The following is a 26,552-nucleotide window of genomic DNA, read 5'->3' on the forward strand; positions in this document are numbered from 1 at the left end:
TAGCCAGTATAGTGCCCCAGTATAGCCAGAATAGTGCCCCAGTATAGCCAGTATAGTGTCCCAGTATAGCCAGTTTAGTGCCCCAGTATAGCCAGTATAGTGCCCAGTATAGCTAGTATAGTGCCCCAGTATAGTGCCCCAGTATAGCCAGAATAGTGCCCCAGTATAGCCAGTATAGTGCCCCAGTATAGCCAGAATAGTGCCCCAGTATAGCCAGTATAGTGCCCCAGTATAGCCAGTATAGTGCCCCAGTATAGCCAGTATAGTGTCCCAGTATAGCCAGTATAGTGCCCCAGTATAGCCAGAATAGTGCCCCAGTATAGCCAGAATAGTGCCCAAGTATAGCCAGTATAGTGCCCCAGTATAGCCAGTATAGTGCCCCAGTATAGCCAGTATAGTGCCCCAGTATAGCCAGAATAGTGCCCCAGTATAGCCAGTACAGTGCCCCAGTATAGCCAGTACAGTGCCCCAGTATAGCCAGTACAGTGCCCCAGTATAGTGCCCCAGTATAGCCAGTACAGCGCCCCAGTATGGGTAGGTGGTGCGGGGGGCCCGTCCCCGCCGCTGTTGTTACCTTAGCAGCGGCCGCTCTCCCCTCTCCGGCGCCTGTACTTTCCAGCAGCATCTCCTGGCTGCTGTATGTGATGATGCGGCAGGAAGCATGGCAGCGGCTTCCTGTAACGGCGATGTGTATCGCCGTTACTATGGGAACCGAGCCATGCTTCCTGCCGCATCATCACATACAGCAGCCAGGAGATGCTGCTGGAAAGTACAGGCGCCGGAGAGGGGAGAGCGGCCGCTGCTAAGGTATTAACAGCGGCGGCCGCTGGGGGAGGTAGCAGGAATAGGTGTCCCAGTATAGATAGCAGGTATAGATGCCCCCAGTATAGTTAGCAGGCATAGTTGCCCCAGTATAGGTAGCAGGTATAGGTGCCCCCATTATAGGTAGCAGGTATAGTTGCCCCAGCATAGGTAGCAGGTATAGATGCCCCAGTATAGGTAGCCAGGTATAGGTGCCCCAGTATAGGTAGCCAGGTATAGGTGCCCCAGTATAGGTAGCCAGGTATAGGTGCCCCAGTATAGGTAGCCAGGTATAGGTGCCCCAGTAAAGGGTAGCCAGGTATAAGTGCTCCCAGTATAGGTAGAATGGTTGAAGGAAAAAAAACACACGGACACCAGGAGCCCAGTATCGTGTAATAACGTAATTAAACAGGGCTAGTTTCTGATAAATTATACTCACAATTGTAGGTTGCTTGTAAAGAGCAGCCACCTCCAGTGCAGGCTGAGAAATACCGTCTCCGCTCGGCCTTCTGGTCGCAGCTCCTGAAGAAGGCGCTCTACGTGTCCGCAGAGGCGCTGCCCCTAGTAGACACACTAGGGTCACAGGTTATCCAACAGAGTGAAAGGAGGCGCCCATATAACATGTATAGATACTTGAGGAAGGGTCAGGAGACTCGTAACATGTAGTGTGTCTCGCTCAATAAATCACAAACGCAAGTTTGAAGCCTGTGGAGTGCCTTTTTCTATATCGGTGGTAGATAATATAGTGGATGTACAGTATATACTCTATATACAGGTAAGAGGGAGAAAATTCCTACCTGATATGGAGACTCCAGACTATTAAAGATTATTTAGCACTTCGACAATGTGACATGGCGCCCGGACTCTCCTTGTCACTTAAGAGCACACTATGTGACCTGAGGAAGCGATTGTTTTTCACGAAACACGTTGTCGAAGTGCTAAATAAAATTGTGTTATCTTTAATAGTCTGGAGTCTCCATATCAGGTAGGAATTTTCTCCCTCTTACCTGATTATAGAGTATATACTGTACATCCACTATATTCTCTATACATATCATATGGGCGCCTCCTTTCACTCTGTTGGATAACCCAGTATAGGTAGCAAGGTATAGGTGCCCCCAGTATAGGTAGCAGGTATAGGTGCCCCCAGTATAGGTAGCAGGTATAGGTGCCCCCAGTATAGGTAGCAGGTATAGATTCTTCCAATATAGGTAGCAGGTATAGATGCTCCCAAGTATAGGTAGCACAGTATAGATGCCCCCAGTATAGGTAGAAGGTATAGGTGCTCCCAGTATAGGTAGCCAGGTATAGGTGCCCCCAGTATAGGTAGCCAGTTCTAGGTGCCCCCAGTATAGGTAGCAGGTATAGGTGCCCCCAGTATAGGTAGCCAGTTATAGATGTCCCCAGTATAGGTAGCCAGGTATAGATGCCCCCAGTATAGGTAGCAGGTATAGATGCCCCCAGTATAGGTAGCAGGTATAGATGCCCCCAGTATAGGTAGCAGGTGTAGGTGCCCCCAGTATAGGTAGCAGGTATAGGTGCCCCCAGTATAGGTAGCAGGTATAGGTGCCCCAGCATAGGTAGCAGGTATAGGTGCCCCAGTATAGATAGCAGGTATAGGTGCCCCCAGTATAGGTAGCAGGTATAGGTGCCCCCAGTATAGGTAGCAGGTAAAGGTGCCCCCAGTATAGGAAGCAGGTATAGATGCCCCCAGTATAAGTAGGAGGTATAGGTGCCCCAGTATAGGTAGAAGGTATAGTTGCCCCAGTATAGGTAGAAGGTATCGGCACCCCCAGCCTAAGTAGCAGGTACAGGTGCCCCAGTATAGGTAGCCAGGTATAGATGCCCCCAGTATAGGTAGCAGGTATAGGTGCCCCCAGTATAGGTAGCAGGTATAGATTCTTCCAATATAGGTAGCAGGTATAGATGCTCCCAAGTATAGGTAGCACAGTATAGGTGCCCCCAGTATAGGTAGAAGGTACAGGTGCCCCCAGTATAGGTAGCCAGGTATAGGTGCCCCCAGTATAGGTAGCAAGGTATAGGTGCCCCCAGTATAGGTAGCAGGTATAGGTGCCTCCAGTAAAGGTAGGAGGTATAGGTACCCCCAGTATAGGTAGCAGGTATAGATGCCCCCAGTATAGGTAGCCAGTTATAGGTGCCCCCAGTATAAGTAGCCAGGTATAGGTGCCCACAGTATAGGTAGCAGGTATAGATGCCCCCAGTATAGGTAGCAGGTATAGGTGCCCCTGTGAGGAGGGGGCTGACATCATCCTCCCTCCCTCTCCATGGGCCCCCTCCTGTGGCCCCCTGCAGAGCTGGAGCACAGCAGCGAAGTGTGTAATTACTCACCCGATTCCTCGCTCCATGAGATGTGTCCCAGCCGGCAGCAGGCTCCTCTCTGGCCGCCCGATCTCTGTATGACGTGTAGTAATCACGCGTCATACAGGGAAACAGGAAGTAGAGAGGAGACGGCTGCCGGCGGGGGGACACCTCATAAGTAATTACACACCGACCGCTACTCCAGCTATTCAGGGAGGCAAAGGAGGAGGGCCCATGTGGAGGGAGGGAGGAATGATGTCACCGCCCCTCCACGCTGCTTCCTGTGGCCAAAACTGCCAAATAACGTACCAGGTATGCTGCTGACAGTTAAAGCATTTACCTGCCACAAAGTACCTACTATGTGCTTGGCAGTAAAAGGGTTAAACTTTGTACAGCTGGTCACTGGTGGACTGAGATAAATATTCAGAAAAGTGGGTGGAGCCTACAGCAGCCATTCAAAATCCAGCTATTGATTTTCAAGGGGAATATTCAATTTGCTGCCATTCTCACATGGTTAACGGCAGAGGCCTCAAACCTGCTACAGAGGTCATTGGGTAACTGGCAAAAACAGATAATCAGATTTGTTTCATTTCAATGGGAAATTAAAAATTATTGATCTCAAGGACCCCAAAGCTCACAAACTTGGTCATTGAGTGACTGAGTGTCAAGGTTAGAAATAGTGGGTGGAGCTAACAACCACCAAATACATACCCGGCAACGCCGGGCCAGCAGCTAGTGGCCTATAATTAAAAACACACGATTGGTTCACACGATGGCCAGGGGCCCCGGACCTCTCTCACTGGCCGGGGCCCCAAGGCCAACACGCGATACCTGGAGGGGAGTGCAGGTGGGCCTGGACCTCTCACACCCAGGCTCTGGACCTCTCACATCCAGAAAACCCACCAACACTGCCTCCATACTGAATGTTAAATTCAACACACACAAGCAATAGAACACAGCAGTACATGCATCCAGCTACATTTAAAAGTGGTCAGCAGGTGCTCGTCAGCCAATCAGGATGCACTGTCATACACCCTTTACCTGCCATACCACATCTAGCAGCCATTAGCATTCAGGTGGGAGGCTTCAGTTGGACGCCATCGCAAGATTGCGTCGCTAGCAGGACCGCCCCGTGCAGGTATCCCTCCAATCGTGTGTTTTTAAACGTTTTCTTTCAGCTTTAGGACATGGCGGACAGGTGAGCGGTTAGCGAGGGACCCCTGTGGGAGGGATGCCTGCACGGGGCGGTCCTGCTAGCGACGCAATCTTGCGATGGCGTCCAACTGAAGCCTCCCACCTGAATGCTAATGGCTGCTGGATGTGGTATGGCAGGTAAAGGGTGTATGACAGTGCATCCTGATTGGCTGACGAGCACCTGCTGACCACTTTTAAATGTAGCTGGATGCATGTACTGCTGTGTTCTATTGCTAGTGGCCTATAATTCCCAGCTGTTGTCTATTCCATTTGTACAGCAGCATGTGAAACTGATTGTCAGCTGATTGAAAGTGAAGTGTGATTGACTTAGAGTTACATTGGGCTCAATTCTGGTAGCTCTGTGAGGTAAATATTTTTTGGTAGGTAAAATACCTCATGAGGTATTTTCCTCTTCTTTTATCAATTCTGAAAGATGTTTCTCCATTTCAGAACATGTGGTAAAACATGAGGTAAATGCATAGAGTGAGGTAAAACAAAGTATTTCAGTGGTAAGCCTGCAGCAAATAGGTAATAAGTCTTTAATTGTCTTTTGTAAGTTAGGATAGTCTTTGCAAGATGTTTTTTTTTTTTTTTGAGGAGGGAAGGTTATTTGGTTATGTAGCAACCTATGAAAAGTAAATGTATAGGCATCCATTATAAGGAAAACAAACAAACAAACAAATCCAGCCCATTTACCTTTAGAGGCTGGGGGGAGGGGGGGGGGGGTCGGAGCACTTTTAGAGGCTGGGGGGGGAGGGGTCAGCACTTTTAGAGACTGGGGGTGTAAGTACTTTTACTTTTAGAGGCTGCTGGGAGGTAGGGGGGGGGGGCTCGGAGCACTTTTAACCAGAGGAGGGGGGGGGGGGAGAAATCGGTGTTTGCCGCAGTTTTACTTCGTTTTTTTTTTTTTTTTAAATAGAGGCTGTGGGTTGGAGCATTTTTACTTTTTTTCCAACCATAGGTTTGGGAATGGCAATGTTGAGGGGGGGGGGGGGGGGGGGTGCGGCTGATGAACGATTGTACAGGGTTTGGAGCACTTTTTCTTTTTTAAAACAAAACGGAAGCTTGGGGGGGGGGGGGATTCGTTGGTCAGATAACTTTTACTTATTTCAGCAAAATATGGGGGCCGTGAACACAGAACAAGCTGAAAAGGCTCCATGTTATGTGACAGATATCACAATTCTGTCACAGCACTGCATTTATCATGTGGTAGAGGTAGGTCTGATCATGTGAGATAAAAGACATGCAAACACGCCCCTTATTTCTCTTCAGAATTCAAGTGTGAGGTATTTCGCTACTAAATACCGCACATTTTTAGTAGAAAATTACCGCATGAATTACCTCATGAAATAACATGAGGTAAAACTTTACTTAAACTACCAGAATTCAAAAGTTGATTTCCCTCATGAGGTAAACCCAATTCTATGAGGTAATTATTTACTAAACACTACCAGAATTGAGCCCATTGTGTTGTGTAAGTGTTCCCTTTATTTTCTTTTGAGAAATATATATATAAATCTGGACACTTTGGCGCAGTTGGTGAGCTTAAGCGCGTTAAAGCGTAACCAAGAGCCCCTGTCACTGTTTTCCTGTTGTGTGCTGCAGCCCCTCTGTATTTGTATATATATATATAGATAGATAGATAGATAGATAGATAGATAGATAGATACACATCCTCCACTCTCCCACCTTTGAAATCTTTAAACGCTCCCTCAAAACCCACCTTTTCCGACAAGCATATTCTCTAGCTTAGGCCATGCACCCAGTAAATAACCTAATTACGCACTGCCTGTACATATACTGTATACATCTCCACCTCTTGTTTCCACCCCATTCCTTTAGATTGTAAGCTCGCAAGGGCAGGGCTCTCTCCCATTTGTGTCATTAAATGTTATTAATTTAATTGCTTGCACTCTGTTAGACATTTATACATTTTAGTCATCATGGCAAATCAAGTTGTAATCAGCAGTGCTGTATTGTGTATCAGTGTTCACATTTGATGTATATCATTGTCTGTATCATTATGTATCCCTTGTTTGTTTTCTTACTTTGTACAGCGCCACAGAATATGTTGGTGCTTTATAAATAAATAATAATAATAATTAGATAGATAGATCCTTGTTTTCGTGGTTAACTACATGTACTGTATGTATGCACAGTATCTATACATGCATATTGATCATAGCCGTAATTAACACCACAATTATGACCTGTAATCGTAGCGTAGTTTACATTTCTAATTGTGATTTTGATGTTAACCACTTAAAGAGACACTGAAGCGAAAAAATTTTTATGATATTATGATATGTATGTGTAGTACAGCTAAGAAATAAAACATTAAGATCAGATACATCAGTCTAATTGTTTCCAGTACAGGAAGAGCTGAGAAACTCCAGTTGTTATCTCTATACAAAAAAGCCATTAATCTCTACGACTAAGTTAGTGGTGGAGAGGGCTGTTATCTGACTTTTATTATCTCAACTGTAAGTAAACTGTTTTCTTTTTATCTGCTAGAGGAGAGGTCATTACTTCACAGACTGCTCTGAAAGACTCATTTTGAAAGCTGAGTGTTGTGTAATCTGCACATATTAGAGAATGATGCAATGTTAGAAAAAACACTATATACCTGAAAATAAAAGTATGAGAATATTTTCTTTGCTGCTAATCTTCTAGTAATTATTCATAGTACACAACCAATTCAATATATCATATTTTTTTTTTCGCTTCAGTGTCTCTTTAAGGACTGCAGTCTTAAAACCCCTTAAGGACCAGACACTTTTTCCATTCAGACCACTGCAGCTGTCACGGTTTATTGCTCGGTCACACAACCTACAACCTAATTTTACCTCCTTTTCTTGTCACTAAGGGCTGGTGCACACCGAGCGGCTTTTTGGGCGTTTTCAGATCCGCTTGCGGCTGCGGATCTGCTTGGTCAATGTATCTCAATGGGGTGGTGCACACCAGAGCGGGAGGCGTTTTGCAGAAACGAAAAATGCCTGGGTGAGGCATTTTTTGGATTGCGGATGCGTTTCTGCCTCAATGTTAAGTATAGGAAAAACGCAAACCGCTCTGAAAAACGGCACTTCAGAGCGGTTTGCCAGGCGGTTTTTGTTACAGTAGCTGTTCAGTAACAGCTTTACTGTAACAATACAGGAAATCTACTACACCAAAACCGCTAGACAAAACCGCAAAACGCTAGCTGAAACGCTACAGAAAAAGAAGAAAAAGCGTTTCAAAATCTGCTAGCATTTTGCGGATCTGCTAGCGGGTTTTGGTGTGCACCAGCCCTAATACAGCTTTCTTTTGGTGCTATTTGATTGCTGCTGTGATTTTTAGTTTTGACTATATTCATCAAAAAAGACATGAATTTTGTCAAAAAAAAAAGAGATTTTTTTTTTACTTTCTGTGCTGACATTTTTCAAATAAAGTAAAATTTCTATATACATTTTTGTTCAAATTTATTGTGCTACATGTCTTTGATAAAAAAAAATCCAATAAGTGTATATTTATTGGTTTGGGTAAAAGTTTATAGTGTTTACAAACTATGGTGCCAAAAGTGAATTTTCCCATTTTGAAGCATCTCTGACTTTTCTGAGCACCTGTCATGTTTCGTGAGGTGCTAGAATTCCAGGATAGTATAAATACCCCCCAAATGACCCCATTTTGGAAAGAAGACATCCCAAATTATTCACTGAGAGGCATGGTGAGTTCATAGAAGATTTTATTTTTTGTCACAAGTTAGCGGAAAATGACACTTCGTGACAAAAAAATAAATAAAAAAGTTTCCATTTCTGCTAACTTGTGACAAAAAAAAATTAAATCTGCCATGGACTCACCATGCCCCTCTCTGAATACTTTGAGGTCTCTAATTTCCAAAATGGGGTCATTTGTGGAGTGTGTTTACTGTCCTGGCATTTTGGGGGGGTGCTAAATTGTAAGCACCCCTCTAAAGCCTAAAGGTGCTCATAGGACTTTGTGCCCCTTAGCGCACCTAGGCTGCAAAAAAGTGTCACACATGTGGTATCGCCGAAATAGTATAATGTGTTTTGGGGTGCATTTTGACACATACCCATGCTGTGTGGGAGAAATATCTCTGTAAATTAGATTTTTTTTTATTTGTTTACACACAATTGTCCATTTACAGAGAGATTTCTCCCATCCAGCATGGGTATGTGTACAAATACACCCCAAAACACATTATACTACTTCTTATGAGTACGGCGATACCACATATGTGACACTTTTTTGCAGCCTAGGTGCGCTAAGGGGCCCAAAGTCCAATGAGTACCTTTAGGATTTCACAGGTCATTTTGAGGCATTTGGTTTCTAGACTACTCCTCATGGTTTAGGGCCCCTAAAATGCCAGGGCAGTATAGGAACGCCACAAATGACCCCATTTTAGAAAGAAGACACCCCAAGGTATTCTGTTAGGAGTATGACGAGTTCATAGAAGATTTTATTTTTTGTCACAAGTTAGCGGAAATTGATTTTTATGTTTGTTTTTTTTTCACAAAGTGTCATTTTCCACTAACTTGTGACAAAAATTTAAATCTTCTATGAACTCACCATACACCTAACGGAATACCTTGGGGTGTCTTCTTTCTAAAATTGGGTCACTTGTGGGCTTCCTATACTGCCCTGGCATTTTAGGGGCCCAAAACCGTGAGTAGTCATCTGGGAACAAAATGCCTCAAAATAACTGTTCAGGGGTATAAGCATCTGCACATTTTGATGGCAGGTGGTCTATGAAGGGCCGAATTTTGTGGAACCGGTCATAAGCAGGGTGGCCTCTTAGATGACAGGTTGTATTGGCACTGAAGTGCAGGAAGCGCAGGATGTTCTCAAATCCTGACCTGGACATGGCAGCAGAGAACATGGGCATGTGATGTATTGGGTGCGTAGACCAATAAGACCGCAATACATTATTTTTGACTAGACCCATGTTAAGGAGAAGGCCCCAAAAAAATGTTACGTTCGGAAACTTGGAGTGGTTTCCACTGAAAAGGTGGCATGGTAGCTTCTTGGATTGGCGGTTGCGTATTGTTTGGCATAACGGTTGGTCTCAGCCACAATTAAGTCATAGAGACCAACAGTGATCAGAAAAAAAAATTCAGTCACTGCGGCGGGGGAGGGGCTTCAGGGTTTGGCTGAGTGATCAGGACCCCAATTGGGCAAATTAGGGCCTGATCTGATGGGTAGGTGTGCTGGGGGGGGGGGGGTGACAGGTGGTGATTGATGGGTGTCTCAGGGTGTGATTAAAGGGGGGAATAGATGCAAGCAATGCACTCGGGAGGTGATCAGGAGGGGTCTGAGGGCAATCTGAGGGTGTGGCCGGGTAATTGGGTACCCACAAGGGGCAGATTAAGGTCTGATCTGATGGGTAGCAGTGACAGGTGGTGACAGGGGGTAATTGATGGGTGATCAGTGGGTGAATAGAGGGGAGATCAGATGTAAATAATGCACTGGGGAGGTGATCATGGGGGGGTCTGAGGGCAATTTGAGGGTGTGGGCGGGTAATTGGGTGCCCGAAAGGGGCAGATTAGGGTCTGATCTGATGGGTAGCAGTGACAAGTGGTGACAGGGGGTGATTGATGGGTGATCAGTGGGTGACTAGAGGGGAGAACAGATGAAAACAATGCACTTGGGAGGTGAGCTGAGGGCGGGTCTGCAGGCGATCTGAGGGTGTGGGCGGGTGATCAGGTGCCCGCAAGGGGCAGGTTAGGGTCTAATCTGATGGGTGGCAGTGACAGGTGGTGATTGACAGGTGATCAGTGGGTGATTACAGGGGATGATAGATGTATACAGTACTCAGGGGGAGGGGGGGTCTGGGGAGGATCTGAGGGGGTGGGGGTGATCAGGAGCCCCCAGGGGGCAGTTTAAGACCTAATCTAAAATATAGCATTGACAGTTAGTGACAGGGAGCGATTAATGGGTGATTGGATGCAAACAGTGGTCTGAGGGGGTGATCAGGGGAGATCTGAGGGGAGCTGTGGGCGATCAGGGGGCAGGATCAGTGTGCTGTTGTGCTTACTAGAAGGGCTGTCTCCTCCCCTGGTGGTCGCTCGATCACTGGGACCACCAGGGGAGGAGGCAGCCTGAATAATGCACTTTGTATACATTACAAAGTGTGTGACGAACATTACGGAAAAGCCGTGCGCTAGCGCCATCGACTTTCGCATAATCGTGCACAGTTCCTGTCAGTCTTGGGTAAATACACAATAGATGTCAATTTCCCTCTCTCTTACTGAGTACAGTAACCTCCCCCACATCCTGTTGAGGTCAGGAAAGAATTCACAAGTGGCCAGACCACCTGGGGGAGCAGCATTTGGTCACATAGCTTATGTTCCACCAAACCAGCTCAAACTGGTTGAACTTCAAATTTCCCTCCAAGCTCATAGCTTCACACAATGAGAACCTTTACTTTATTAATAATTCAAGATGGGTTTGGCACAGAAAGACAACAAACACATTTCCTGATACCCAGAAATCAGTTCTATAATTCACATGAATTATCATTCTCTAGCTATCAGGAATCAATTGAGAAACCGCTTTATCCGGCATGCGTAGAGCAAATTCGTTAGACTAGGCGTGTATAGTCTCATTTAATACAGAGTCGCATGCTGCTTATGAATATGGTCTCGGATCTGCGATGCACCCATCTGGGGCGGAATTACACAAATTATTAATAATTGGTACATTCCTTGCTCCAAGTCTGTGGGTGGTAACCTGACTTGCCAGGAGGTAACCCTGCCTCAAACACACCTACTTTCCAGGTAGTGACCGCCCCAAAACTCTGGTCAGTAAAAAGCGTTTGCAAGGAACTCCACCCAGTTCTTCAATTTACATCGACTAGGGAAGTCCAGACATGTGCTCACGGAAGAACCGGGCGCATGTTGTGTACAAAGGACTTTTAAGCTGAATGCCTACGTTTAAACTGGACTATTTTCTTCATGCTTCAAATGGACTGCTCAGCTAACTAAGTAAGAACTTTCTGTTTTATTCCTTTTATTTTTAAGCTCTGTGTTTTATATGTTAATAGGTGTATATAGCTGTATGTAATGCATTTGTGTTATTAAACGTTTAAAAAATCGTTTAGCGGTTATGACCTGTTGCTGAACATACACAATCGTACCTATTCTCCTGAACTCGCTACCCTGTGTTTAATAGAAGTATACATTTATAACCCGTATGCGAGAACCCGGCCCAGACATAACGATCTGGCCCAGATTCTTGTATACTGCTAGGGGTTACTAAAGTGTTCTCGAAGTCCTAGTAAAATTACAGTAGCGGGCTGTGTAACTCGCTTGGTGGCAGATCTTTGAATTGTATATGTGTGTGGAGTGATTCGGTTGGTATCAGAACGCTCCCTTCGCGAGTCAGTTCATCAAATTGCGAATGCGGGTTACCCTTCGTGATGAACAAATGACCGTGTAAGAGGATTTCTGACGCTGATCGATTTACCCCACCCGCAGACCGGCTCGCGGTCTGTGACATTTGTTTGGCAGCTTTTTGGGATTTGTGTATGTTCAGAACATCAACGGCAACGTTATTTGATTAACCTGCCAGAACAGATCAAAAATCTGTGGTTGATAACCGGTGCATTACCATTTATATAGACTAAACGTGTAGCACAGAGTTCCCCCCCAATCTCTTTTCCTATCCTATCTTTTATTTGGCAAAAATGGCTGCAGCAAGATACAAGAAAATGGCAGTGGCAGACCTAGTGAACTTGTGTGAAGAAAAAGGCATTGTGACTTATAGAAAAAAGAAAGCGCAATTGATTGAGGACTTGTTGCGACTGAATACCCAGCCGGAGCAGATGCTGGGAGAGCACACTCCTGGTTCAGACGGTGCTGTAACTGGGGCAGAGGAAAGTGAGCGGTTGGAGCAAAGCAACCCACTTCCAGACCCAGAGGAAAACGGGACCGCGTCTGAACCGGTCGCTGTAACTGCTGAGGAGCATGGTGGCCGGCAGGAGCCCGCCCATGCCAACCTGTTCTGTGTTCCTGATGCTGGAATGCAACCTGGATTACAAAGGCTGTTGGAGACAAATCCTGAGCTGTACATGCAGATTGTCAGAGAAAATGCTGACCGCGCAGAACGCCAGGCTGAACGGGAATCTTCAGAACGCCGGTGGCGGGCTGAGCAAGTAGCGGAAAGAGAGGAGAGAGAAGCCGCACGCAGACATGACCTTGAAATGGCCAAACTGCGAGCGCAAGGCCAAAATCCCTCGCAAAGTGCTCTGGAACCCCGGCCCACAGCAGGCCCATTTGGGACTCCCAAATTTAAGTTCCCAGAAATGGAGAAGGGAACTGACCCGGACACTTATTTACACTCATTTGAAAAGACTTGTCGTCAGCATCATCTGCCCCAGGAGCAGTGGGCGAGATATCTGACACCCAACTTGCGGGACAAAGCGCTTGAGGCGTTTGTGGACTTACCCGCTGAGAAAGACAATGACTATGAGGCGATAAAAGCTGCAATTATCGCCAAATACCAGCTGACCCCAGAGGTCTATCGCAAAAAGTTTCGCTCCCTGCAGAAAGGCCACACCGACTCTTACACCGACCTGGAGAGTCGCCTGCTGACCGTGTTCCGGCAGTGGTCGCGGGGCCTCAAAAAAGACTCTCACCAAGGTCTGGAGGACCTCATCGTGCAGGAGCAGTTGCTGAACTGCTGCACTCCAGATGTCCGGCAGTTTGTCTTGGAGCGGAAGCCTGAATCCGCCAAAACTGCAGCAGAACTTGCAGACACTTTTGTGGCCACCCGTGTGCCGGACAGCCGCAAACCTCCAGCCCAGAGCTGGAGAGGGGGGAGACCTATGCAACCCAGCTCTCCTCCCCCTGCTAACCGTGGGAATCGGGTCCCGCAGCCACAGAGGCCGGATGCTGCACCTGCTACTCATCCGCCTGATGCCACATATGTTCCGAAGTGTTACCACTGTGGACAGCGAGGACACCTCAAGTCTGCCTGCCCCGAGGTGAGGACGCCGTCTCCAGAGCCTAGCGCAGAAGTGGCTAGCGCATCCTCTACTGCACACGCCTACCTCGTCATGGGAGCAGCAAATCCTCGACTTTCCGGAAATCATCAAGTCGTGGAAGTTAACGACCAGATCGCTGTTGGTTTCCGCGACACAGGCGCAGAGCTTACCTTGGTTCGCTCTCATCTTGTAGCCAGGGAGAATTTCCTGCCTAATGAGCGTGTCACACTTTTGGGAGTTGGTGGCGCACACGCACGCATCGCCAAAGCTCGTGTTGTTCTCGATTGGGGAAGGGTCCGCCAGTCAAAAGTTGTGGGGGTGACAGATGACATCCCAGTGCCTGTGCTGTTGGGCACCGATCTTGGCACCCTACGATCCTTTTATGAACCTGTGATCAACACCCCGGATTGCCAGTCTGGACCCACTCAGGTACTGTACAAGCTTGGGGTGGTACAGAGGGAGGCAGCCAGGGTAATGGTACCTAGCTCTCCTAGGGAAGGAGGGAAGGAAGCGGTACCTGTTTCTAATGGACAGCTGTCTAATCACGGTTTGTCTGATTCTAAACCTGTCACTGTTGTTCCAGATACCTGTGTACATGTGAAAAATGAACGTAACTGTGATGTTAATGTTGTACCAGATGTTGCTAATAGCTTTCATGCTGAATCTCACAGTGCTAAAAATGATGTATGTTTAAATGTGACAGTCTCTAATCTAAGAGGTAACAGTCTTGTGTTGCCTGGGTCATATCCGTGCTTGGCAGTGGAAGCAGGCCAGGTGTCAGAGCAGGCAGCAGGGGGCCTAGACCTCCCCTCCTGCTATGACAGCCAGAGTGCTCCACCATTGCCTGCTGTTAACAAACAGCTGGTGGAGACAGGCCATGCCTTCCCTGTCTCACCCTTGCATGTTTTCCCCTTGCAGAAGCAACCCAGTGCAAAACTGCCCAGAGGTCCACCCTCTATCCTTCCTGGAGAAGGGGCAAGCCTCGCCACCCAGGTGAAGGCAAATTAGTTTTTAAAATTGTGCTCTAATGTTCACCTAGGTTGTGCTGACCAAAATGTTGTGCCAAGGTGTAGTCAGTTAGAGCAGGGGTATGCTACGCTGCTTCCAGATTCGCAGGCTGACATCCGAGAGTCAGGAAGTGACCCGGATGTCAGCCAACGACTCTCTCCCTTACAGGAAGCGCTATGCAAACCCAGCCAGGCCTTTAGAGGTAAGCCTGTTGGTGTGCATCGCACCGTCCGCAAAGCGGACACTGGGACACACCGGACCATGAGGCCTTATGCTTCTGGTGAGTTGTCTAACGGGCAGTCAGATAAGAAGTCGAGAACCCGGTCAGTAGCTAAGCGCCGCGTAGAGCGGGTCATGCAGACCCACTCTGTGCTTCCGGCTGGTAGGAGGGAGATGTGACGAACATTACGGAAAAGCCGTGCGCTAGCGCCATCGACTTTCGCATAATCGTGCACAGTTCCTGTCAGTCTTGGGTAAATACACAATAGATGTCAATTTCCCTCTCTCTTACTGAGTACAGTAACCTCCCCCACATCCTGTTGAGGTCAGGAAAGAATTCACAAGTGGCCAGACCACCTGGGGGAGCAGCATTTGGTCACATAGCTTATGTTCCACCAAACCAGCTCAAACTGGTTGAACTTCAAATTTCCCTCCAAGCTCATAGCTTCACACAATGAGAACCTTTACTTTATTAATAATTCAAGATGGGTTTGGCACAGAAAGACAACAAACACATTTCCTGATACCCAGAAATCAGTTCTATAATTCACATGAATTATCATTCTCTAGCTATCAGGAATCAATTGAGAAACCGCTTTATCCGGCATGCATAGAGCAAATTCGTTAGACTAGGCGTGTATAGTCTCATTTAATACAGAGTCGCATGCTGCTTATGAATATGGTCTCGGATCTGCGATGCACCCATCTGGGGCGGAATTACACAAATTATTAATAATTGGTACATTCCTTGCTCCAAGTCTGTGGGTGGTAACCTGACTTGCCAGGAGGTAACCCTGCCTCAAACACACCTACTTTCCAGGTAGTGACCGCCCCAAAACTCTGGTCAGTAAAAAGCGTTTGCAAGGAACTCCACCCAGTTCTTCAATTTACATCGACTAGGGAAGTCCAGACATGTGCTCACGGAAGAACCGGGCGCATGTTGTGTACAAAGGACTTTTAAGCTGAATGCCTACGTTTAAACTGGACTATTTTCTTCATGCTTCAAATGGACTGCTCAGCTAACTAAGTAAGAACTTTCTGTTTTATTCCTTTTATTTTTAAGCTCTGTGTTTTATATGTTAATAGGTGTATATAGCTGTATGTAATGCATTTGTGTTATTAAACGTTTAAAAAATCGTTTAGCGGTTATGACCTGTTGCTGAACATACACAATCGTACCTATTCTCCTGAACTCGCTACCCTGTGTTTAATAGAAGTATACATTTATAACCCGTATGCGAGAACCCGGCCCAGACATAACGATCTGGCCCAGATTCTTGCATACTGCTAGGGGTTACTAAAGTGTTCTCGAAGTCCTAGTAAAATTACAGTAGCGGGCTGTGTAACTCGCTTGGTGGCAGATCTTTGAATTGTATATGTGTGTGGAGTGATTCGGTTGGTATCAGAACGCTCCCTTCGCGAGTCAGTTCATCAAATTGCGAATGCGGGTTACCCTTCGTGATGAACAAATGACCGTGTAAGAGGATTTCTGACGCTGATCGATTTACCCCACCCGCAGACCGGCTCGCGGTCTGTGACAAAGTGTATTATACACTTTAGTATGCGGCAGATCATGGTTAACAACCCGCCGGCGCTGCTAATTGGCTGGTGGGTTGACGTTGCGGGTGGGTGGAGCCTAATGCCAGCGGATGCGCGCGATCCTCGGCTAATCATTCCCCTAGGTGCCGCCACCAATCGGCGTTACGCTGTCCTGGGGGTGCCACTTTGCTGCCGCCTATTGATAGTGGGCGGTCAGCAAGTGGTTAAACATAATTATGGCAATCACGGTGTAAGGGACTTACCTTTCAGCGACTCCAGCGCTGGCTCAGGCGGCTCGCATGGTGGAGTGCGGCTGCGAGCTTCCTCTTCAGTCTCGTCCGGCGGCATCCCCGGCACACCTGCGGCGGTGACTGGGAATGCGCGTCGCCCTTGCATTCCTGGGCAGGCGGGGCTCAGAGCAGCTCTTATGCCCCCCGACGTCGGCAATGATCAGCTGAGAGCTTTGTCAGCTGACACTCAGGCAGGATGCTGTGTGCTGATTAGTTGCTGTAGGTTGGGGGCCGGCTTTGGGCGGGCTTTTTGGGTATTTAATCCCTGTCTCTCATTCAGTCCTTGCCCGTGATAGCGATCAGTTTGCTGGTTGTTATGTGTCTTGCTAATTGTATTTCTCTTGCTTTAGCTAGTTCTTGATAAATATATATGCAAATCTGCAAATATATATTTATCCGTTAGTTGAGCCGTTTGTTATTTTTCTGAATTACTGTGTATGACCTCTTGCTTATTCTTGACCTCGTTTCTGCCCCAGCCCCTTGTAACTTAGCCATCTGATCTCCTGTGTATGACCCTAGCATGTTTACGACCTAGTCTTTGTCTCAGCCTATTCTACCAAAGCCATCTGATATCTTGTGTATGACCCTAGCCTGTTAACAACCTAGTCTTTGTCTCAGCCTTTTGTACCGCAGCCTTCTGATCTTACGTGTATGACCTTAGCCTGTTACCAACTCTGATTTTGTCTAGCCCACTGAACTGCAGATAACTGATTTGAGTATTACTACATATATTGTGTAGTGATCCACATAGCACCTAGCGTGAAACCTGGCATAGCGATCTGTGGACTTATTGGCCATTATCACCATCACTACTTGTCAGCAACACTTCATACACATTCATTCTAAAATTACTGCTGATTACCCACCTGTTCTGCCCTCTGTAACATTGTCCTCCTCTTTACTTGTCCTCATCATGTCTCCCTCCTCCATAGACAGCTGATCACTCCTCACATATTTCTCTTCTTCTTCCTCTTTACATGTCCTCATCATGTCTCCCTCCTCCATAGACTGCTGATCACTCCTCACATACATCTCTTCTTCTTCCTCTTTACTTGTCCTCATCATGTCACCCTCCTGCATAGACAGCTGATCACTCCTCACATACGTCTCCTCTTCTTCCTCTTTATATGTCCTCATCATGTCGCCCTCCTCCATAGACAGCTGATCACTCCTCACATACATCTCTTCTTCTTCCTCTTTACTTGTCCTCATCATGTCACCCTCCTGCATAGACTGCTGATCACTCCTCACATACGTCTCCTCTTCTTCCTCTTTATATGTCCTCATCATGTCACCCTCCTCCATAGACTGCTGATCACTCCTCACATATGTCTCTTCTTCTTCCTCTTTACTGGTCCTCATCATGTCACCCTCCTCCATAGACTGCTGATCACTCCTCACATACGTCTCTTCTTCTTCCTCTTTACATGTCCTCATCATGTTGCCCTCCTCCATAGACTGCTGATCACTCCTCACATACGTCTCTTCTTCTTCCTCTTTACTTGTCCTTATCATGTCACCCTCCTTCATAGACTGCTGATCACTCCTCACATACGTCTCTTCTTCTTCCTCTTTACATGTCCTCATCATGTCACCCTCCTGCATAGACTGCTGATCACTCCTCACATACGTCTCCTCTTCTTCCTCTTTATATGTCCTCATCATGTCGCCCTCCTCCATAGACAGCTGATCACTCCTCACATATGTCTCTTCTTCTTCCTCTTTACTGGTCCTCATCATGTCACCCTCCTCCATAGACTGCTGATCACTCCTCACATACGTCTCTTCTTCTTCCTCTTTACATGTCCTCATCATGTTGCCCTCCTCCATAGACTGCTGATCACTCCTCACATACGTCTCTTCTTCTTCCTCTTTACATGTCCTCATCATGTCACTCTCCTCCATAGACTGTTGATCACTCCTCACATAGGTCTCTTCTTCTTCCTCTTTACTTGTCCTCATCATGCCTCCCTCCTCCATAGTCTGCTGATCACTCCTCACATATGTCTCTTCTTCTTCTTTACTTGTCCTCATCATGTCTCCCTCCTCCACAGACTGCTGATCACTCCTCACATAGGTCTCTTCTTCTTCCTCTTTACTTGTCCTCATCATGTCACCCTCCTCCATAGACTGCTGATCACTCCTCACATACGTCTCTTCTTCTTCCTCTTTACTTGTCCTCATCATGTCACCCTCCTCCACAGACTGCTGATCACTCCTCACATATGTCTCTTCTTCTTCCTCTTTACTTGTCCTCCTCATGTCTCCCTCCTTCATAGACTGCTGATCACTCCTCACATATGTCTCTTCTTCTTCCTCTTTAACCACAGCACTTACATCTGTCAGTACTCCATCCTAAATGCACATAATGAAATGAAAAAAAAAAATGATGAAGACATACAGTGGTGTGAAAAACTATTTGCCCCCTTCCTGATTTCTTATTCTTTTGCATGTTTGTCACACTTAAATGTTTCTGCTCATCAAAAACCATTAACTATTAGTCAAAGATAACATAATTGAACACAAAATGCAGTTTTAAATGATGGTTTTTATTATTTAGTGAGAAAAATAACTCAAAACCTACATGGCCCTGTGTGAAAAAGAAATTGCCCCCTGAACCTAATAACTGGTTGGGCCACCCTTAGCAGCAATAACTGCAATCAAGCGTTTGCGATAACTTGCAACAAGTCTTTTACAGCGCTCTGGAGGAATTTTGGCCCACTCATCTTTGCAGAATTGTTGTAATTCAGCTTTATTTGAGGGTTTTCTAGCACGAACCGCCTTTTTAAGGTCATGCCACAACATCTCAATAGGATTCAGGTCAGGACTTTGACTAGGCCACTCCAAAGTCTTCATTTTGTTTTTCTCCAGCAATTCAGAGGTGGATTTGCTGGTGTGTTTTGGGTCATTGTCCTGCTTCAGCACCCAAGATCGCTTCAGCTTGAGTTGACAAACAGATGGCCGGACATTCTCCTTCAGGATTTTTTGGCAGACAGTAGAATTCATGGTTCCATCTATCACAGCAAGCCTTCCAGGTCCTGAAGCAGCAAAACAACCCCAGACCATCACACTACCACCACCATATTTTACTGTTGGTATGATGTTCTTTTGCTGAAATGCTGTGTTACTTCTATGCCAGATGTAACGGGACACGCACCTTCCAAAAAGTTCAACTTTTGTCTTGTCGGTCCACAAGGTATTTTCCCAAAAGTCTTGGCAATCATTGAGATGTTTTTTAGCAAAATTGAGACGAGCCTTAATGTTCTTTTTGCTTAAAAGTGGTTTGCACCTTGGATACCTGCCATGCAGGCTGTTTTTGCCCAGTCTCTTTCTTATGGTGGAGTCGTGAACACTGACCTTAATTGAGGCAAGTGAGGCCTGCAGTTCTTTAGATGTTGTCCTGGGGCCTTTTGTGGCCTCTCGGATGAGTTTTCTCCGCGCTCTTGGGATAATATTGGTCGGCCAGCCACTCCTGGGAAGGTTCATCACTGTTCCATGTTTTTGCCATTTGTGGATAATGGCTCTCACTGTGGTTTGCTGGAGTCCCAAAGCTTTAGAAATGGCTTTATAACCTTTACCAGACTGATAGATCTCAATTACAGTACTTTTGTTCTCATTTGTTCCTGAATTTCTTTGGATCTTGGCATGATGTCTAGCTTTTGAGGTGCTTTTGGTCTACTCTGTGTCAGATAGCTCCTATTTAAGTGATTTCTTGATTGAAACAGGTGTGGCAGTAATTAGGCCTGGGGGTGACTACAGAAATTGAACTCAGGTGTGATAAACCACAGTTATTTATTAACAAGGGGGGCAATCACTTTTTCACACAGGGCTATGTAGATTTGGAGTTTTTTTTCTCACTAAATAATAAAAACCATCATTTAAAACTGCATTTTGTGTTCAATTATGTCTTCTTTGACTAATAGTTAATGTTTTTTGATGAGCAGAAACATTTAAGTGTGACAAACATGCAAAAGAATAAGAAATCAGGAGGGGGGCAAATAGTTTTTCACACCACTGTATAAGAGCATATACATAATACAAAATACAGTTTGGAGTCTCTGGGGACCCCAATTCCACCTACCTGATAATGTTGAGTGATGGTGGGATCTTCCTTTGGACAATCCCAGGAATAAAGAGGACCTGTACATCTCTCTGGTGGGTTTCTGTTACTGGAGACATCTGTAGGAAACACACACACTGACTGAATACATTGTCTCTATGTGATTATCAGATGATGGGGGATCTAGGTGGGCAATCCTGGGAATAAAGAGGACATGTACACCTCTCTGGTGGGTTCCTGTTACTGGATCCATCTGTAGGAAACACACACACTGACTGAATACATTGTCTCTATGTGATTATTAGATGATGGGGGATCTAGGTGGACAATCCTGGGAATAAAGAGGACCTGTACATCTCTCTGGTGGGTTTCTATTACTGGATACATCTGCAGGAAACACACACACTGACTGAATACATTGTCTCTATGTGATTATCAGATGATGGGGGATCTAGGTGGACAATCCTGGGAATAAAGAGGACCTGTACATCTCTCTGGTGGGTTTCTATTACTGGATACATCTGCAGGAAACACACACACTGACTGAATACATTGTCTCTATGTGATTATCAGATGATGGGGGATCTAGGTGGACAATCCTGGGAATAAAGAGGACCTGTACATCTCTCTGGTGGGTTTCTATTACTGGATACATCTGCAGGAAACACGCACACTGACTGAATACATTGTCTCTATGTGATTATCAGATGATGGGGGATCTAGGTGGACAATCCTGGGAATAAAGAGGACCTGTACATCTCTCTGGTGGGTTTCTATTACTGGATACATCTGCAGGAAACACACACACTGACTGAATACATTGTCTCTATGTGATTATCAGATGATGGGGGATCTAGGTGGGCAATCCTGGGAATAAAGAGGACCTGTACATCTCTCTGGTGGGTTTCTGTTACTGGATACATCTGTAGGAAACACACACTGACTGAATACATTGTCTCTATGTGATTATCAGATGATGGGGGATCTAGGTGGGCAATCCTGGGAATAAAGAGGACCTGTACATCTCTCTGGTGGGTTTCTGTTACTGGATACATCTGTAGGAAACACACACACTGACTGAATACATTGTCTCTATGTGATTATCAGATGATGGGGGATCTAGGTGGACAATCCTGGGAATAAAGAGGACCTGTACACCTCTCTGGTGGGTTTCTGTTACTGGATACATCTGTAGGAAACACACACACTGACTGAATACATTGTCTCTATGTGATTATCAAATGATGGGGGATCTGGGTGGGCAATCCTGGGAATAAAGAGGACCTGTACATCTCTCTGGTGGGTTTCTGTTACTGGATAGATCTGTAGGAAACACACACACTGACTGAATACATTGTCTCTATGTGATTATCAGATGATGGGGGATCTAGGTGGGCAATCCTGGGAATAAAGAGGACCTGTACATCTCTCTGGTGGGTTTCTGTTACTGGATAGATCTGTAGGAAACACACACACTGACTGAATACATTGTCTCTATGTGATTATCAGATGATGGGGGATCTAGGTGGGCAATCCTGGGAATAAAGAGGACCTGTACATCTCTCTGGTGGGTTTCTGTTACTGGATACATTCAGAATCAGAATCAGAATCATTTTATTTCGCCAAGCATGACTGGGTCATGCCCGGAATTGGGTTTGGCACAATGGAGCGGTACATAGAAGGAAAGGCAGGAAAAACGTTAGAATAACAGTAATACATCATACTCAAATATAGACATACACAATATACAATCAGCATTAGATATAGATATACATATAGCTCAGAATCCCTCTTTCAAAAATACACTGCTGAAGTCTACCGCTCTAATGCAGGTGGTAGGGCGCTCCTATGCAGGTGGTAGGGCGCTAAAAGAGGGTGGTAGAATTTTAAGGGAGTTCAGGAGGCTAATGACCATCGGGAAGAAAGAGTTCTTGTGTCTGGTGGTCTTGGTGGGGATGGCCCGGAGTCTCCGACCCAGTGGGAGTGGGGTGAAAAAACAGTGCCCAGGGTGAGAGAGGTCACTTGCAATCCTCAGTGCCCTGGCTCGCAGTCTTGTGTTATACAGGTGGTCAAGTGGGGGCAGAGGTCTCCCAATGGTCCTCTCCGCCGACCTAATGATCCTCTGTAGTTTGTGCCTGTCACTGACGGTGGCTCCCGCATACCAGACCAAGATGGCGGAGCAGAGGATAGATTCAATGGTGGCAGTGTAAAAGCATGTTAGAATCTCCTGCGCCATGCCGAACTTCCGCAGTTGGCGGAAGAAGAAGAGTCTCTGCTGGGCTTTCCGTTGGGTTGACGTGATGTTGACTCTCCAACTAAGATCACTGGAGATGGTGGTGCCCAGCAGGCGAGCGCAGGGCACTCTGGCCACCTCGGTGCCGTCGATGTAGATGGGAGGTGGGGAAGGAGCCGACTTCCTGAAGTCAATTATAAGTTCGACGGTTTTGGCCGTGTTGAGCACCAGGCTGTTCTCCTTGCACCAGTGGCATAGTCTTTCCACCTGCTGCTGGTAATCCTGGATGTTGTCTTTGGTGACGAGGCCGACAATGGTGGTGTCATCCGCAAATTTTATGACTTTGACAGAGTCTACTGTGGATCTGCAATCGTTTGTGTAAAGGGAGAAGAGCAGCGGGGACAGGACGCAGCCCTGGGGTGCCCCTGTGTTGGTCGTCACTTCTCGTGAGTAGATGTCCCCCAGCCTGACAACTTGAGATCTGTTGGAGAGAAAGTCAATGATCCATAGCCGTAGGGTGGGGTGGACCCCAAGCGTGGCCAGAACATTCAGGAGGGTGCGTGGGCATATAGTGTTAAATGCCGAGCTGAAGTCTAATAGCAGTACTCTGGCATACGCGTCCTTCCTGTCTAGATGGTTGTGGATGTATTCCAGACAGATGTTTAGCGCGTCATCCGTGGACCTGTTTGCCCTGTAGGCAAACTGAAGTGGGTCTAGTAGGGGCAGAGTGGATAGCTTGAGGGTGGATAAGACCACTCTCTCTAGGGACTTCATGATGACGGACGTCAGGGCCACAGGCCTGTAGTTGTTGAGGTCGGAGATGCCTTGTTTCTTGGGAACAGGAATGATGGTGGACCTCTTGAAGCATGCAGGGACTCTGCCCTCTGTCAGTGACCTGCTGAAGATGGCGGAGAGGATGGGGGCAAGTTGCTCCGAACAGGATTTGAGGCAGGCTGGGGACACGCTGTCGGGTCCCGAGGCTTTCCTGGCATTTAGTGTGGACAGGAGGTGCCGTACATCTGCCTCCCTCACTTCCAGAGAGAGTGAGTCCCCACTTTGGTCGCTGTGCGCAGGGGCTGGGGTGGGAGGAGGTGGAGGGATCCCCCCAGGCTCAGCCTGCCTTTCAAACCTTTGGTAGAATCTACTTAGTTTCTCCGCTAATTCAGGGCTGGGTGTAGCATGTTGAGGGGAAGGCTTGTAGTTGGTGGCAGCCTTGAGCCCATGCCATACAGCTCGTGAGTTGTTCGAGCGCAGGTTCTGCTTCATCCTCTCAGCAAACTCCTTTTTTGCGGCTCTCAGCTCTCGCTTCAGAGCGTTCCTCGCCATCCTGAATTCCTCCTGGTTTCCCGCCTTGTGAGCCGCCTCCTTACGTTTCCGCAGTAGCCGTAGCTTGTTGGAGAACCACGGTTTGTTATTCGGGTAGACCTTAAAGGATTTGGTTGGGACGCAGGAGGCCTCGCAGAAGCTGATGTATGAGGTGACGTTGTCCGCCCACTCGTCCAGGTCTGGAGCTGCCAGGGACTCCCAGTCCGTGCAATCAAAGCAGGCTTGAAGGTGGAGCTTGGCCTCGCTGGACCATACCTTGGAGGACTTCACGACCGGTTTTGCTGACTCCAGGAGCCTCCTGTAGGTGGGTATGAGATGAACAAGGCAGTGGTCGGAGGAGCCAAGTGCCGCCCCCGGGATAGCCTTGTAGGCATTCTTCAGTGGGGTGTAGCAATGATCGAGGGTGTTCAGGCCTCTGGTAGGGCAAGCAACATGCTGATGGTAGCGTGGCAGCTCTTGTCGAAGGTTTGCCCTGTTGAAGTCACCCATGACTATGAACAGTGAGTCAGGGAGGGATATTTCCCACTGCGAGATGGTGTCGCTGAGGGTATTCAGGGCAGATTTGGCGTCCGCATCAGGGGGAATATACACTCCGACAAGGACATAGGAGGAGAACTCCCGTGGTGAATATGCCGGCCTGCAGTTGACGAGTAGAAGTTCTAGGTCTGGGGAGCACATCCTGTCGAGTACCGGTGGGGAGGGACACCATGAAGAGCTGACGTAGAAGCAGATGCCACCGCCTTTTTTCTTCCCCGAGAGGGAAGGGTCGCGGTCTCCCCGTATGAGGCTGAAGCCTGGAAGGTGTAGAGCGTTCTCCGGGATGTTCTCATGTAGCCAGGTCTCCGTGAAGCAGAGTACTGGGGTGTTTCTCCCGAGCTCCCACCTGCCGCAAAGGAGACGCAGTTCGTCCAGTTTGTTAGGGAGAGAGCGGACATTTGCCAGGAGTACCGAGGGGATGGCTGACCTCAGGCCTCTCTTCTTGAGTCTCACACGGGCCCCAGCTCGACAGCCCCTTCGCCGCCAGCCTGCACCGGGCCAAGGGGCAGAGTCCAGGACTTGCTGTATGTAGTTCTGGACCTGGTTCGGCAGGAGATTGGCCTCAGGGAGTGGTGGGCCGCAATGCTCCCACCGCAGAAGTTGCTCCCTGGAGTACGTGGTGCGTGAGGTGGTGTGGGGGGCGGGGGCCTGGCTGGTGGCGGGAGTGGGGTGCCTACGGGGGGTGGAGGAGCCTGGCATTGCCCCGGGTCGCCTGGTATGCTGCTGCGGGTGTGACAGCAAATCCGCGGATGCGGCAGTCAGATGGGAGAGTAGGGGCCCAATACAATACAGTTCAGCTCGTACAGTTTAAAGACGGTTATCACATGCGCCGTGCAGTACAGACTGTCACATGAGCGGTTCAATACAGTCCATCACATGAGCGGTGCGATACAGTCCATCTTATGAGCAGTGCAATATAGTTCACCACATGAGCAGTGCAATACAGTCCATCACGTGTGCGGTGCAATACAGTCCAACACATGAGCGGTGCAATACAGTCTGTCACATTAGTGCAATGCAGTCCATCACATGAGCAGTGCAATACAGTCCATCGCCTGAGCTGTGCAACGCAGACCGTCACCTGAGCAATAAACAATTTAAGCTAACAGTCCATACAGATAACAGATAACAATTAGAAAATGGCAATCCATAACACACATAACAGTCCATGCTCAGGCATAACAGATAAGGCAGTAGTGTCAGTTCAGTGCGTGCAGTTCAATGTGTGCAGGCAGCAAGAAGATGAGGTGTGTGCAGGCAGTAAGCAGGTGAGGAGAGCGAGGTTCTTACCAGCCCAGGTGCTCAGCGCTGTGTCTGAATCTCCAGGAGTGCCATGATCGGATGGTGGCTGCTAGGGAGATTAAGGCATCTATCCGGCTGTCTGCGGAAGGGTCAGAGAGGGGAGCACTCCTTGTGCATTGCCACGTGGGGGGCCTGGTAGGCCAGCGGACCAGAGGCAGGGGGGGGCAGCGGGGGATGCAGTAGGCTTTGCAGCGTCCTCCTGCCGGCGAAGGTCTCTCCGTCAGCAGGCTTCCCTGGTTGCGGGGGATGGATGGCTACTGTTGCCTTGCCTGGCCAGCAGCCAGCTGCGGGGGTTGGCTGTGGGGTGGCGACGGTGAGACGGGGACTTCACCACGTGGGTGGCTGCCTGGCTCTCCTGTGATGTGCCGGCTCCACTGTGATGCGGTGCTGGGCTCCCTGCGATGCGACCCTTGCTGTGCTGAGCCGGTTCCGCTTTACTCAGCAGTACTGCGGTAGTGCTCCGGGCTTGGATTCCACGTGGGTGGCCTGAGCGCGATCCGTCCCCGGAGCTTCTGTGGTAAGCCAGTCTGCCCGATGCAGGCTTAGACCTAAAGCATGTGTGCTAGGCACACTTATATGCACTTGCGTGCATCAATGGCCTGCAATGTCCAGGATAAGCAGAGAAAAAAAGGAGGAAAAGAGAGGAGCTCTGTGCCAAGGCTGCCGTTCAGCGCCATGCCTGACTATACATCAGATGCTAATCTGTAGGAAACACACACACTGACTGAATACACTGTCTCTATG

At 47.6% G+C, this 26,552-nt stretch overlaps 1 protein-coding gene across 2 annotated transcripts in view; it reads right to left on the bottom strand.

The window, feature by feature from the left end:
* LOC137535615 (zinc finger protein 33A-like) overlaps positions 1-26,552 on the bottom strand; it is a 189,272-nt gene that overhangs the window by 155,101 nt on the left and 7,619 nt on the right. For both annotated transcript variants that reach the window (XM_068257469.1, XM_068257470.1), the window contains exons 2-3: positions 20,432-20,529; positions 17,217-18,705 (exon numbers count right to left, since the gene is read on the bottom strand). In XM_068257469.1, coding sequence (XP_068113570.1) covers positions 17,217-18,705; positions 20,432-20,529 — 1,587 coding nt within the window. The remainder of the gene's footprint in view (positions 1-17,216; positions 18,706-20,431; positions 20,530-26,552) is intronic.

Source organism: Hyperolius riggenbachi, chromosome 10 (genome assembly GCF_040937935.1).
Source record: "Hyperolius riggenbachi isolate aHypRig1 chromosome 10, aHypRig1.pri, whole genome shotgun sequence".
Taxonomy (NCBI): domain Eukaryota; kingdom Metazoa; phylum Chordata; class Amphibia; order Anura; family Hyperoliidae; genus Hyperolius; species Hyperolius riggenbachi.